Source organism: Streptopelia decaocto (assembly GCF_964273445.1).
Source record: "Streptopelia decaocto genome assembly, contig: HAP1_SCAFFOLD_92, whole genome shotgun sequence".
NCBI classification, from domain to species: domain Eukaryota; kingdom Metazoa; phylum Chordata; class Aves; order Columbiformes; family Columbidae; genus Streptopelia; species Streptopelia decaocto.
This window is the reverse complement of record NW_028115951.1, coordinates 81,745-96,905: the sequence shown is the minus strand read 5'-3', so window position 1 is coordinate 96,905 and position 15,161 is coordinate 81,745. Positions and strand designations below refer to the sequence as shown.

Genomic DNA, 15,161 nt, shown 5'->3' with positions numbered 1-15,161 from the left:
AAAAGACTGGAAAAGGACAAATAAGGCCTCAGTACAAATATGACATTCCATGACGTCTCCGGCACGGGAGCACAGCAATGCAGCCCCTGGTCCCCGCTGTGATGGTGTGTGGGATCGGTACCGCGCGCTGGGGCGGTTATTGCTCTGGAGACAAGGAAAGGCAAGAAGGGGAACAGGCTGGGGTCCTGCACACACAAAACAACTGGGTTTTGGCCAGAAGATATGATCAGGTTGACCACTCAAGTCACCCAGTTTGATGGAGGATATTACACAGCACAGCCCAGCCTCGTCATTCAGCAACGTTTTGAAGCAAATTGAGCTGTGGCAATGAAAAATAATTCTTTTCATCTAATCCCCTCATGCAGTGGCTGTGAGAAGCATGAACTGATGTTTCCTTCGAACCTTCTGCTTGTTCTCGGGCTCCTCAGGCTCAGCTTCCAGCTGCTTCTTTATACGGATCCTGAAAGCCAAAAGAAACCAGCTACAACCAATTCTGTTACATGTGATTTCAGCTCTTCCGCATAAAAAGGAAAGTCTAAATTATATTTTGAGTAAGCTAAAATTTCCAATTTTGACAAAGGTAACTGATTGTACGTGTTTCAACAAGATTTAGCTTTTGGCTTGTTTTGTCAAAATAAGGCTTGATTGAATAAAACATAATAAATGAGTGCCAGATACTGACAGGACTTACTAAATAAATTTACAGTAAGTAAGTTGTCATACAAACAAATTTAACCACTAAATTAGTGGGTTAATGAGAGGGCAAGGGCGGTTGACAGCACCTTTATCGTAAACTCTATTAGTTTAACCAGTTGCAGAACTACAAAACCAGACTTCTAAGGATTAAAAGAATCTAAATAACATCAGACTGTCTGAATTCTCAGCCACATGCTGCAGCACATGAACAGAACAATTAATCAGGCATCATTGTTAATAGCTCAGGAGCTGCATGAACCAACAACTCTGATGTGGATTCATTCCCTCTTCTTGTCCCTCCAGAAAAGCAAGTTCGCTCTTGCACTTTAATTCTGGATATAATGGCTTTAAGTCACATCTGCTGCACTATCCACTGTAATACTAAATATTATATACCATGTGTAGAACAGATTTTGAAGTCATTCCATACATAGAGATTTGAAATTTTGGTTTTTTACACAGGTTTCCTAGATCATGATTTTGGAAGAGATGAAACCCACAGTATATTCCACACCAATTAATCAAGTATTAGTCCCTAAAAGGGACATGGCATGAGCACCCTCCAAAAAAATCAGTTTCCCTGTTACTGTTTTTAAGCTTTTCTGAGTTTTTCCTGCTGTGCATCCAACCCCATGTCAGATGTTTGCAGTACAGAGCATGACCTACAGTTCTCCAGACCGGGATCAAAGTCTTGCCCTCTCCACTGCCTTAAACTTTCCCCACCAGAGACCAGCGCTACACAAACGCTCAGGAACTGCAACAGCCTTTGACCAATCTGTCTTACTAGGCCGTGAATATGGAGTCAAAAACCCCTTGTGGTGCAGCAGACTCCCCGCTCACGCGATCACTGCATTATGCGCAGGGTGTAGGTCTTATTTTCCATGTGATCTTTAAAAACAAACAGCTCCCCAACTACTCCAACTCTCTGCCACTGGCAACTTTTGACTAATTTTGACTACTCTTGTCAATAGAGTTCAAAGCCATTTTCTGGAGGGTGGGGTTGCAGCATGGAAATAGCTCTGGATTAACTACAGAAGGTGTCTAGAAGGTGTTCGGGGAGAGAAAAAGGAAGGATTTAGAAATGAGAGGACCCACACTTGCAGGACACCACATTTTGTTAATTTGGCTGCCAATCAAAGAGTTTCCTTTGCTATCTTTTTCCCTGTAAATACAGCACGTTCCTCCCATCCGATGTCCCGTGTGGTTCCAGTGACTGACCAGCGCTCTGTGTCTCAAATCAATACAGATGAATCCCCCACCCTTCCAAGGTCCAGGGAACAATTTCTATTCCAAGGAAACCAAAACCAACAGTTGCCAATTTCCAAAATCCAATCAAAACTGCGCTTTGATAATGCACTTCAAAGCAAAACCCACCCTCAATGTCTCCCCACCACGTTTCTGTCCTTTTGTTTTCCCTTCAAATGGAAATTCATTACTTGACACATTTAAAACCACGATTTTATATTGTCTTAGCTCAAAATACTTGGCACGATACAGCTACACCTATATTCCCAACAATAATCCTATTTTCTTCAGTTTGGTTCTTGGACAAGATTATAAAGACAAGACATCATTATAGTTCTGGATCACATTTCTTTTTCTTAAAGCAAAAATACTGGCTTGAATTAGTTCCAGAGAAAGTTTTTCATCATTTCTGAACCTTGCTGTACTTGACAAAGAAACCACTCTACTTCAGCTTAATGAGTGTTTGCTTGTATCAAATTAAAACCTATATAAGAATGACATGCACTAGCTCTTCCTTTTGGGGGTTAACCTGTTGTATCTGTAATATTACACAGAATATTAGGGCTGGAGCACCAGAGCTCTATCAGGATATGTGTCGTAACAAAGCAAAAGGTTGTTATACACAAGTTGTGTATGAAAATGAATATACATGGTGAAAACAATAAAGGGATATATCTGTTTATAAAGAAGTCTGGTGAGACGCAGTGGAAGGACAAGTAAGAAATCACCTTCGGTGCCCCATGACGATCATGCGCAACTTGTCTCCAAGGTCCTGCATTTCGTGAATCTGCACAAAAGTTCCTATTTGGTAGATTTCGTTCAGATCCTCTACCACGTCCGATTCATTGCTATTGAGGGGAAAAAGGAGCAGATATTCAGAATCTTGAGAGAGCAGGTAACATTAAAAAGGACAGAAACAATCACTGGTTGCAGAACTTTAAACTGGACTCGGGAGCAAAGATCCTCGACTTTATGCCCACTGTTACCACCGCGTAGCTCCTTTCCAAATCACCCACCTGCCTGGATGGTTCATCTCCCTCCCAAATAATAATGGCAATAATAAACACCATTTCTGTAACATTATCCAGGGCAGGGAACTTCAGATCACAACTTTTAGTATAAACGCAGCCTATTAATGGAAATAACTTATTTTCAAAAAGATCAAGAGAAATTACTTACTTGTCATCCTTTTTCAGAAAAACACCAGCATAGGGCTGGGCAAGACGAACTTTCCTCCTCAGCAGCTCAACCAGCTTCTTATTTTTCACCTAGGACAACAACGGCTGCTGTCATTTGGCACAATGTCTAGCAAAGCGATGCTTGCCAGCGTCACAGGCGTTAACAGAGAGAAGAAAAGTAATAATTCTCTATTCACTGCAGAGCCTTCACATCGTCAGGAAATAAAGTATTAAATGGCAGAATTAATTTGCAGAATGAGAGAGAATATTTAACAATTATTTTAATAGAAGACACTGTTGATCTATGCATTGAAACGAATGACTTGAACATAAAAGTGTTGTGTGAAAATGTGCCTAAAGATCATAGTAATATATAACCTTCCCCTTCCCTCAACACATCTATAAGGACACTACAAGGTGCACATATTAGATTTGGACATGCAGAAAAATACTACAGCAGATATTATTATCAATAACACTACGTGAACAGGAAAATATTGATTCCGTTCTTGTTACATTTACTCCAAAATCAGATGGATAAAATACTAGTAAGGTGCAAAAATATGAGTACTTGTTCCAAAATGCTTGCATTTCAGGAGGAATATGTATTTGTGGCCTATGAGCTCAAGTCACATAGCAAAGAGCAAATTTATGGCTCTTAAAAATACATATGGGGTGTAGAGGGGAAAGATCACGCTGAAATTTTGCGATGCCCATCCCCAGCCCTCACAGCCTCTCCCGTCACAGCAGCATCGCTCTGTATTGAATTTGTACTTTCTCCTCGCAGTTTTCACAAATATCGTTCTTGGTGCTACGACACAACCCCATGAAGCTGAACCAAAGACACATTTGCTCAACCTTCAGCAAAAGAACTCGGAGAAACCAGCAGACCCTGAAATAGCTTCTGTGTGAATCACTGACCTTCCCCGTTAGATGCAGCGTTAGTGATTCTGATGCAACACCCATGAAACACAAAGTCCGTATCCCAGAAGAAACCACCATTCCAATGTGGTCAGGATGTATAGCTAGAAATCACGGAATCCCCAGCCCCCCCTGCTCACGCAGGGTCACAGAGCAGATCACACAGGTGGGCCCAGGGGGTTGGAATGTCTCAGAGCAGGAGACTCCACACCCGCTCTGGGCAGCCTGGGCCAGGCTCTGGCACCTCCCAGCAAACAAGTTTCTGCTCATGTTCCCATGGAGCCTCCTGTGTTTCAGTCTGTGCCCGTTGCCCCTCACCCTGGCGCTGGGCACCACTGAACAGAGTCTGGTCCGTCCTCTGACACCCACCCTGAGATGCTGATCCACTGATCAGATCGCTCTCAGCTGCTCTTCTCCAGCTCAACAGCCCCAGCTCCCCCAGTCTCTCCTCATCACAAAGATGCTCCAGATAAACACTAAAAAGCAGAAGGCTGCACACCTTGCTACCCCCACAAGCCTCTACGATTGAAATAAACCTGTGAGGACACAGAGCGCGGCTCTGAGGAGAAAAGCGCCCCTGGTCTCTGTTAGAGCCCCGGCCCCTCACCTCGATGATCCTGATGAATCGCGGGAACACGGGGTTGCGGGTCACGGCGATGAGCGGCACGCTGGGGAAATGCTCCGGGACGAGCAGCGGCGTCAGCGCCGTCATGACGGGCCCGGCCCCGCCGCCGTCCTCCCCGCTGCCGCCGCTCCCGCCCTCGCCGCCGCCGCCCTCCAGCGCGTCGCCCCCCGCCAGGCCCCCGGCGCTCCGCTGCTGCCACGGCGGGCCCGTGCTGAAGGCGACTCGGACGGGCGGCGCGGGGCCCGGCGGGGCCGGGGGCATCACGGAGGAAGCGGCCGCCAAGAAGCGGCGCCGCGGGGGCCCAGCAGCGCCGGCCGCCAGCGCCCGCACAGCCGCAAGCAGCGGGCGGCCGCCACGCCGCCGGCGCGCGCCCCGCGACACTTCCGCCCCCATGACTACCCGCGCAGGCGCCGGCAGCGCCACGGCGGGTTCTGACGAGGGGCGCGTGGCGGCACGCGCGTCCGAGCGCACCCAGAGGTCCCGGGTTCGCGTCCCGGCCCCGGCAGAGCGCGCGATGGGCGCGGGAGCTGAGGGGGCCAAGAAGGTCAATGGTACCTGCGGTGGGTTAAAGGGGGTGGTCAGTAGGTCAGAGAGGTTCTCCTGCCCCTCTGCTCTGCCCTGGGGAGACCACACCTGGAATCTTGTGTCCAGTTGTGGCCCCTCAGTTCCAGCAGGACAGGGAACTGCTGCAGAGAGTCCAGCGCAGCCACCAAGATGCTGAAGGGAGTGGAGCATCTCCCGTGGGAGGAAAGGCTGAGGGAGCTGGGGCTCTGGAGCTGGACAAGAGGAGACTGAGGGGGGACTCATTCATGGGGATCAATATGGAAAGGGGGAGTGTCAGGACACACGCACACTGGAAGAGCTTCGTTCCTATTTTAAGTCCAGACCAAAGCAGCCAAGAGCCGTTTAGCGTCCCCTGGGCAACCTGACAGAATTCATGTTCCAGACCTCAAACACCGCTGCTCCGGGGGGTTACAGACAGAAACGGGGATCGCTGTCCTTCTTGACAGGGCTCCTAAAGTAGAGGACCTGTGGTTAATATTAGACACTGCAACTGCAGCAAGCAATCCAGCAGCCGCTCTGTCCTGCTCGGCTCTGCCCACTGGTCACTTTGTCACTTGGAATCCGGCACTTCGACTCTGGAGCTCTGCCAGGAGTTCCCTGCTCAGCCAAGCTGCTCTTCTGCCGCTCGCTTGATGTCCGACCTTGGACTTGTCCCACCAAGTCCCCCCATGCCAAGGATGTCCCAGCTCTGGGAACGGCCCAAGGCTTCCAGCCAAAGGCACTTGCAGCCCCAGCCCCTGGGAGCCGCCCGTGGGGGCCAGGGCAGCCCAGCCCCCCTGAACCCTTTCCCTGCCCAGGAGGAGCTGGGGAGGCTCTTGGGCTGGGACAGAACACGGGGAGCCCCAACATTCCCTCCTGGGACACCCCAAAGAGTCCTTAGTTACCAACAGCCAGAGGGATGATGGCGCAGCCACCGCTGCGGCTCCCAGCTCGTGGCCCCCGCCCCCCCCCGTTTTTTTGGCTCCTGCAGCCCCTGCAGCCGATTGTGCTCCCCCAGAGCTTCTGCCCCCCAGGTAGGGACCCACCCCGACCCCTGCAGCCCGGGATGCTCCTGGGAGCAAGAGCGGAGGTGAGCGCCGGCCATGGCTCCTGTCTCTCCTGCAGGCTCAGCCCCCCTGTGCCCACTGCCCGGGCAGGAGCAGCCCTTCCCCACAGCCTGGGCACCCCGGGCCGGGGGGGCACCCCCGGCCCCCCAGGCCCCACCAGCAGGTACGGCACCCCTGTCTGCTCGGACACCCCGGCACCTTCGGCCCCTTCGCCATCCCCGATCCCGGGCACTCCCAGCACCCACCACCCCTGTCCCCGGCACATACGGCACTGGGCAGAACCGGGGCTGTTGGCGATGGGGGCCGGCTCGAGGGTTCCCATGGAGGGTCCCCCCGGCCCAGCACAGCTCCCTCTCCCCCACACAGGGCTGCAGAGAGCACAATGCTGCTGCTGGTTCAACCCCTGGGTGTTCCAGTTCCAGTGGATCATGCCCTACGGCCACCAGGGCACAGCGGTGGTCCCATCCCCTGTGGTGCTGCCAACCTCGATCCATGGCTACCAGCACGTCCAGGGGCAATGGACACAGCCGTACAGCTCCGGCACGGCCACCGCTGAGGGGACACCTGGGGGCAGCAACATCTCCAGCGGCTCCTCTGCTGCTCCCCAGGAGAAAGACCAGGAGGACCCAGGAGCTGAGCTGCACTTGTCTCAGGAGATGCTGTTTGGAGAGGCCCATCGGCTCTTCGGCGTCTCTGCAGTCTGCCGGCCTGGTGCCAGCAGCAGCCCCATGACTGGGGACACTGGGGACACCCCTGGAGAGGGGAGTTTTGTGGCTCCTGCCTCCTCACCACTCCCCATGTCTGTCACCACCTGCGAAGGGCCAGTGGAACCACAGAACGTCTCCGGCACGGCCACCACCACGGGGACACCCCCAGGCAGCACCAGCCCCCTGGGCAGCACCAGCCCCCCAGCCCCTCTGCTGCCCCCCACCACACAGCTCCTGGGGACCCAGTGGGACACCCTGCAGTTACCGAAGAGGTGCCACTGGAAGAGGCCCTAAGCATCTTTGGCTGCTGCTTGGACACAGTGGGGGTCACCCAGGACACTCCTGTCAGCAGCCCCAGGCCAGGGGACCCTGGTGTCACCAGCCCACCTGTCCCCCAGCCTGACTTCTCGTCCCTCTCACTGCCTGAAGATCTTCTGAGCCCTGACTACACCGTCTCCAAGCTGAGAGAGGCCGTGCTGAGCATGGCCAAGCTCTATGTGCTGGGGATGGAGCCCCCGGAGCTGTGGAGGGACGTGGGGATGGAGCTGCCACTGCCCCAGGCGGCCAAGGCAGAGCAGCGAGGGCAGAAGCGGGGGCAGAGCCCCTCGGCAGAGCCCCCCAGCAAGCGCAGGGCTCTGGCAGGGAGCAGGGGCATGGGAGGGGGGATTAGACCAGAGAACACCAGGGGTGGGTGTGGGAGACGAGGGGTGCAGTATTTGGGGGTGGGGGGTCTAGGGTGTGTGGGAAGAGTGCGAGTGTGTTTGGGGGTCTGGGGGGTTGGAGGGTGTGGGAGGAGGGTGGTGGGTTTGTGGGTGGGTGGGTCAGGGGAGGTGTGGGAGGAGGGGGGTGTTCGGGGGTGTTAGTGGGGGCGGGAGGAGGGGGTGGGGGGTCAGAGTAACTCTGGGACCTTTTCTCTTGTTTTTCTGTATTAAACCTTGTTTGTCCAGAACTGCTCCGTGTCTGTGTGGGAGGGGGAGGGAGCGCAGGGGGCACCGGGAAACGGCCCTGAGAGCTGCAAAAGCCCCAATGAGCCCAAATCAGAGCCCATGAGACCCCAAGGACACCAAGTCCCCCAAAGGCTGAGTCACCGCCAGCGGGACAGGCAATGGGGGCTCCCCTGTCCCCTTCCCCAGGGCAAGACGTGCTTTGGCGGGGGGAGCAGGACAGACGGGTCCCTGCGGGACTCACGGACACGGCCCCACGCAGGAAGCAGCTCGGAGCCCCTGGGACAGGGACAGACCTGGGGGGGCCGGGCTGGGGACGGACACACAGACAACAGGGGCTGCAACGTCTTTGGAACACGAGCAGCATCCCCTGCAGCGGGGACAGGGCTGGGGACAAAGCCCTTCAGAGCCTCAGGACAATCCGGCCCTTCCTCGGGTCCCAGCTCTCAGCTCCAGAGCCCGGCTGTGCCTCCCTGCCCACAGAACAACCCGAATCACCCCAGAATGGCGAGGGAGGGGCTGCAGGGCAGGGACCCTCCTGCCCTTGTCTGGCTGCACCTTGGGCAGCTGCAGGACCAGGAATGCCTGGAAATAAAATTGGAAAGATAATCAACCACTAAAGCATGTTTTTAAGTGGGGATTCCAAACGCCTCTGAAATGCTTACAGCCTTGGCGCATCCACCACCCCCCACAAAAGCCTCTTCCAGTGCTTGACCACCCTCTCCGCAAAGAAATGGCTCCTCCCGTCCAGTGTGAAGCCCCTTGTGCAGCTTCGCCCCATTCCCAGGGTCCTGTCCCGGCTCCAGGAGCAGAGCTCAGCGCCTCCCTCTCCACGGCCCCTCCCCAGGAAGCTGCCGAGCCGGGAGGGGTCGCGCTTTGACCCCAGCAGCGACTCCAACCCACGGCAGCCGCTCGCTCACTGCCCACCCACCCCAGGGGAGAGGGCACCGGGGCACTCGGGCTGGACACAGACATGCTTTAATGAGACCACGGAATAAGACTAATGGGCTACTAGTAATATTATATATACAGTGAAAAGTCGACTATAAAATAAGAGATGTTAACTGCAACTCCTCACAAAGTGCGTCCCAGCGAGCAGCCGGTCCTGGCAGCAGCACCTGGTCCCCAACAGCCGATCCGGAGAGAGAAGAGAGACAAAGGCAGCAAAGGCCCAGAGGCCTCTGCAAACGGCAAGATGGCCAAAGGCCCTACTAAAGAAACCCCAAACAGAACCGCACCGGAACAGCAGAACCCAGACGGCTGTCTGTCTGTCCCTGTCCGTCCCTCCCCGTCCCTCCAGCCACAGCATCCTAATATCCTGCAATGCGAAGCCTGAGGCCAAGGGCACGGAGCATTCTCATTGGTCGGTCTGGGTGTCCGTCAGAGGCTGCCCCGCCCATGGCCCCTCCCACCCGTGGGCAGAGCTCAGAGGCCTTGGCTGCCACCGCAGAGCCTGGAAACATCAACTCTGTCCGGGGTCGGGTGGTTGTTCTCCCGCCGCATCAAACTGCCGCGCTGGCCTCGGAACAGAAAGGTTTCTGACGGCGTGAAGAGCGGGAACTGGCTTTGGGTCACACAGCACAGGCTGGGAGGGCGTCTGTGCTCCTGGGCCCTGAGAACTTGTGACAAGAAATTCTCTCCGTCACTGCCATTGCTCCAACGTTTTCTTCAGATCTCCTGTTGCCCTGAATGCACTTAATAAAGCCCTTCTTGGTGTCTGACACGGATCCCACCAGTTCCAGCTCCACTCGAGCTCTGCCCTTTGGTGCCATCTCCCCGCACCCATGACCGACGGCTCCATCACCTTCCTGCCCAGCCTGACCTGGCTCCAGAGACGGTGAATTCCTGTCTCCTCCGGAGCTGGGCCAGGAGTTCCCTGCCCAGCCAAGCTGCTCTTCTGCCGCTTGCTTGACGTCCACCATGGGAACTGCCGGCTCCTGAGCTTCTCCACGGGGCTTCTTCAAGCCTGAGCAGCACTGGCCGACTCCTGAGCCCTGGGCGATGGGCAGCAGCCACGCAGTGCAACCTCTGCTCTGTTTGGCGGCCCCTGACCCTCCCCCAGAGGCTCTGAGCCCCCTCACGTCTGACTGGAAGGGCTGCAGCATCCAAGCTCTCCCTTCCACCCCGTGCGACAGCTCCACCTCGCCTGCCCTGCCCACCTCTCCTGCCCAGCCCGGACCCTCCTGCCCAGCACTGCAGGCGTGGGACTCGTCCCACCAAGTCCCCCCATGCCAAGGATGTCCCAGCTCTGGGAACGGCCCAAGGCTTCCAGCCAAAGGCACTTGCAGCCCCAGCCCCTGGGAGCCGCCTGTGGGGGCCGGGGCAGCCCAGCCCCCTGAACCCTTTCCCTGCCCAGGAGGAGCTGGGGAGGCTCTTGGGCTGGGACAGAACACGGGGAGCCTCAGCATTCCCTCCTGGGACACCCAAAGAGTCCTTAGTTACCAACAGCCAGAGGGCGCAGCCACCACTGCGGCTCCCAGCGCGCGGCCCCCAGGCCCCCCCGGTTTTGCGGCTCCTGCAGCCGATTGTGCTCCACCAAAGCTTCTGCCCCCCAGGTAGGGACCCACCCCGACCCCTGCAGCCCGGGACGCTCCTGGGGGCAAGAGCGGAGGTGAGCGCCGGCCATGGCTCCTGTCTCTCCTGCAGGCTCAGCCCCCCTGTGCCCACTGCCCGGGCAGGAGCAGCCCTTCCCCGCAGCCTGGGCACCCCAGCGGGGGGGGCACCCCCGGCCCCCCAGGCCCCACCAGCAGGTACGGCACCCCTGTCTGCTCGGACACCCCGGCACCTTCGGCCCCTTCGCCATCCCCGACCCCGGGCACTCCCAGCACCCACCACCCCTGCCCTGGCCTGGCTGATTCATCCCCAGAAAATTCCATTTCCAGAGAACATCCCCCATCCCTGGGGCCATCTCTCCTGTTTCCTCTCCCAGAAGCGAGTCTCCTCCCCCTTGCAGCCCCGTTCCTTGCTCAGCAGCTCACCCCATGGGGATGCCCATGTGCCTGGGCAGAGCCGGGGGCTGTTGGTGATGGGGGCCGGCTTGGGGGGTGCCCATGGAGGGTCCCCCCGGCCCAGCACGGCTCCCTCTCCCCCACACAGGGGGAGTGCAGAGAGCACCGTGCGGCTGCTGCTTCGATCCCGGGGTGTTCCACATACAGTGCACGAGTCCCTGTGGCCATCAGGGCACAGCGGTGGCCCCAGCCCTCCGGTGCTGCCGAGCTCCATCCTCGGCTACCGGCACGTCCAGGGGCAACGGGCACAGCCCTACAGCTCTGGCACGGCCACCGCCGCGGGGGCACCGTGAGTTGCTTTTCCCCAGAGTTCTGTGTTGCTGCAGCTGGCAATGAAGTATTTGCAGTTAGAGCGTGCTGGAGCGCCAGGGCAGCTGCTGGCAGTGCTCTGCTGAGATTTCTGCTCTAACGGGTTGAATTCCTGTCAATGAGCACTCTTTTCCTGGAACTCATTCCTACCGAAGCCGGGTGGCACGTGGCTGCCGTCTGGTGGCACGGCCCGGGATACTGACTGTGTGAGCGGGCGGCTGCCCTGGAGACGGGGGCTCTAGAACATGGGGGTGGCCGAGGGGGAGGGGAGGGAGCGGGGACAGAGGCCCTGGGCCTGGGGCCGGGGCTGCTTGGCCTTTCCTCTGATCGGCTGCCTGGGACTGAACCCTTGCTCCTCCCATCAAAAGATTGGTCAGAAAGCCTGTCAATCATCCATGTGCCACTCTGCTTCCAGGTATGATTGGTGGAGCCAGCATGGCCCGCCCTTCACAGTGCCCAGCCTTTCAAGCCTTGCCACCTCCCCTGCAGCCTCAAAGTTTATTGGTTGGTTACATATCAATCACAGACCTTCTCCCCACCCCCTCAAATGCCATTGGCTGTCCTGACTCCCACACTGACTTCTGGGTGGTTGTTGCCAGGCAACGAACTCCACTTAAAAATGAAGCTGGGGGCTCTAAGCAAAGGCCATGGGTAATGGAAGACATGGCAGGACCCTAAAAATGAAAGTTTGAGCACTAAGAAGGAGGCTCTGGGCACTCAAAAGGACGGGCAGATGCTACAGCTGGTGCTTTGGGCCCTGAACACGAGGGGAAACGGGTGGTTCCCACCCGAGCTGGGTTTGGTGCCCGTGACCCCACGGGACAGACACCAGTGCTGTCCGGAGTGGCCACGGAACAGACGGAGCCCAAAGCCACGGGCTCCATGAGCTCAGCGGGGTGTTGTGACATTTCATGGACATTTCACAGGGGTGGTCCATGGGCTCAGGAAATGTGGGGGGAGAATCAGAATAAAACTGAGAAAACTTGTGGGTTGAGATCAAAAGCGTTTAATAATCAAAGTGAAATAATGATAATAATTACAAATTGTAATGAAAAGGCAAATAGAGAGAGAAATAAAACCCAAGAAAGACAAGGGATGCAGCTGAAAACAATTGCTCCCCGCCAACCGACCGATGCCCAGCCAGGCCCCGAGCAGCGGCCCCCCCACCAACCTCCCTCCTCGGTGGAAAAAGGCACAAAAGGGCGACAGGGGTGGCTTCTGTGAGAAGCTGCGAGAAGCTTCCACTGTGTCCCATAGAGCCAAGTCCAGCCGGCTCCAAGACAGACCTGCCCAAGGCTGAGCCAATCAGCGGTGGCACCTCTGTGATGACGTGTTTAAGAAAAGGGGGAAAGCACCAAAAAGAACAACAAACTGCAGCAGTCAGGAGAGGGCCAGAAGCTGCTTGAACCTGTAGGACACTCCAATACCATCCTCAAGACTCAAGTGTTGTCTTTTTTTCCCCAGCACTACTGTCCGTGTTTGCCAGGAGAACGCAAGCACCTGAGTCTCTAATGGAGCAGCTCTGGAGATGCTCTCTGCTTTGGCATATGTTCACTGAGAACTCTACATGCTAATTTATTATGCTCAGCAGCTGTAGAAAGCTTCTGCCCTTCTGGCTCACAAGGCTGCTTGCATCGCTGAAGGCTGAAATTTAAAAAATGTAAAGAAATAAACAACCAAACAAAACCCAAATCAAGCTCCTCCATTCTTTCCTGAGTCGTCAAACTCTCCAGGGAAATCAGGTGGTGCCACTTAGGACTGGGTTTGGCTATGACGGCAGTTTTATTGTTGCAAACACACATGTCAAGTTCAGCCGTCAGCATCCTCTTGAGAATGTTTGTCTGTGGCCTCTGATGGTCAGTGGCCAGTGTCGATGGTAATTTCAGCCACGAGTACTGAACGCTTCTGTCCATAAGCCGTGCACCTGGAACACCTGGCAGAGAGGTTGGCAACATTGCCAGGTGAGGCTGCAAACGCAGCCTCCTTTGCAGTCCTCCTCTCCCAAGCTCGCTTTGGATTTCTTGATCTTCTTCCCGTTCTGGCATTTCCCTTTCAAGGCTGGATCGCCAGAAGGCTCGCTTCTATCCTTGCCGCTTTCTTTCGGGCGCACTTTCACCCTCCTCTGCACAGGTCTGTTTTCTCTTTCTGCACGGCAGTTTTTTGTTTGCAGCCTCTGGGTGAACGGGCACTGGGGAGAGCGCGCCTTGTTTTTCAAGCTGCAGCTGACGGGGAGCGCGCTGCTGTGTTTCCACAGGGCCGGTGCACCTGCGCTTGGGAGGGGGACAGTCTGGGTGGCTCCCGTCCAGCTTCTCCCCCTCCTCAGTGGCAGAGTGCCTTCTCTTCCTGCCGCAGCGCAGCTGCTCCCCTCCTGACCCGGGGTGCCAGTCTGCTCGGTGGCCGCTCGAGCTGTACAGCCCTTCCCAAATAGAGCTTCTGCCATAACCAGAGCTGTTTCTGTCCCTGTGGGATGAGCGGCGCAGGATCCCACTGCCACGCTGCAGCTGACGGGGAGCGCGCTTCTGTGTTTCCACAGGGCCGGTGCGCCTGCGCTTGGGAGGCGGACAGTCTGGGTGGCTCCCGTCCAGCTTCTCCCCCTCCTCAGTGGCAGAGTGCCTTCTCTTCCTGCCGCAGCGCTGAGGGGGAGGCGCTGCGGAGTCCCGTGGGCTCCCGTTCTGGTGGATCCTCTGTGTACTTGCTTCACCTTCCGGCTTTCTCGGTGCCACGAAGCCTCGAGAAAAGGGACTCTTTGGCTCTTGAACCGACTTTGCCAACCCAGCGCTCTGTGTCTCTTGGCGTTCAGCGCCCGCTCCGGGGGTCAAATCGTGGTGCCTGGAGAAACAACAGGGATCTTAATCTAGGGTTGTTCTCGCAGCCTCCATGTGGCTTCACTCTCATCCTGGCATCTTCTGGCAGCACTTGATATGACACGCAGAAGACTGAACCAGGACTGGAAGCTGGAAATTAGATCGTGCTCTGTCAGTCGTATCTGCCCCTTTCAGAGCAGGAATTTATCTTTCTACCTGCTTGGACCCCCGTTTCACCTCTTTTCACAGCAAGCCAGGCCCAGAGAGCAGACAGATAGCAATTTAGGCAAGCACAACAGATTAGTGCCAAACAAGGAAGAAGAAGAAAGGACGGGGCCATCTGCAGAGCAGACAGAACTCAGCTGGACGGTCTTTCTCTCTTAGGACAGAAAGCAAAACCCACCAGAGAAGAACAGCAACGACAAGATCAGAAACAGGACAGGAAGCGTATTCTGAACACCCTTTCACACTTGTTCTTACCTGACATAGAAGAGTAAATATGCACACCGGCCGAGAACTGTCTGGATGTCACACAGAACCACAGACGCATCGTCCATCTTGTACCACCGTCCATCGCTGGCCTGCAAAGCAAAGCAATTCTATCTTCAGATGAACGGCAGGCTTTTGAAAACAAAAACACAGGCAATACATCACTGAAGGACACAATAGACCAATGCAAATCACACTTTTACCTTTACAAAGCAGTAATAGTGTCCTTGCTGAGAGCTGTGACCTTCATGGACCAGGACGGCATACAAGGAATAGAGGAGTGGTCCTCCAGCCGCTTCAGATGTGTATTTGCCAAGGTCCAAATATTCTGGGTACGGCACGACCTAAGGAGACACCAAGAGGATTCCCAAGTTATCCTGAGAGTCTTTGGGAAGCAGCCTGAGAAAATCCTGTCAAAGGATCTTCTCAGTTCATCAGAAACAGGTGTCGCCATGTCATCACCAAAGTGGCAGAAAACTGTTCTCAGCCAAACCAACTCTTCATGAGCACCCAGGTGCTCATCTTCACCCTGGAACTTTCCTCTGGCCACAAGGGCAAGAGCAAGGCAGAGCTGTTGCAATTCTTTTTCTCAGACAGCTGCACTCCATAGCCATCGTGTGCAGAC

General features: G+C 55.6%; 1 protein-coding gene across 2 annotated transcripts; it reads right to left on the bottom strand.

The window, feature by feature from the left end:
- Positions 1–404: 404 nt before the first annotated feature.
- Positions 405–4,944, bottom strand: LOC309452492 (lon protease homolog, mitochondrial-like). 2 transcript variants are annotated; one of them, XR_014186567.1, is made up of 3 exons: positions 4,648–4,944; positions 2,670–2,789; positions 405–460 (listed from the first exon to the last, which is right to left on the bottom strand). XR_014186567.1 is itself a non-coding variant. In XM_082077117.1 (2 exons), the coding sequence occupies exons 1-2, from the start codon at positions 4,924–4,926 to the stop codon at positions 2,784–2,786; spliced, it is 285 nt and encodes a 94-aa protein (XP_081933243.1). In that variant the 5' UTR covers positions 4,927–4,944; the 3' UTR covers positions 2,599–2,783. The 2 variants fall into 2 exon arrangements, 1 of the variants encoding a protein (XP_081933243.1); XM_082077117.1 differs by lacking the exon at positions 405–460 and having other exon boundaries at positions 2,599–2,789.
- Positions 4,945–15,161: the final 10,217 nt, after the last annotated feature.

Bases quoted from the DNA above. Each gene is read 5' to 3' on its own strand.
- LOC309452492 (XM_082077117.1), bottom strand. From the start codon at position 4,926: ATGCCCCCGGCCCCGCCGGGCCCCGCGCCGCCCGTCCGAGTCGCCTTC.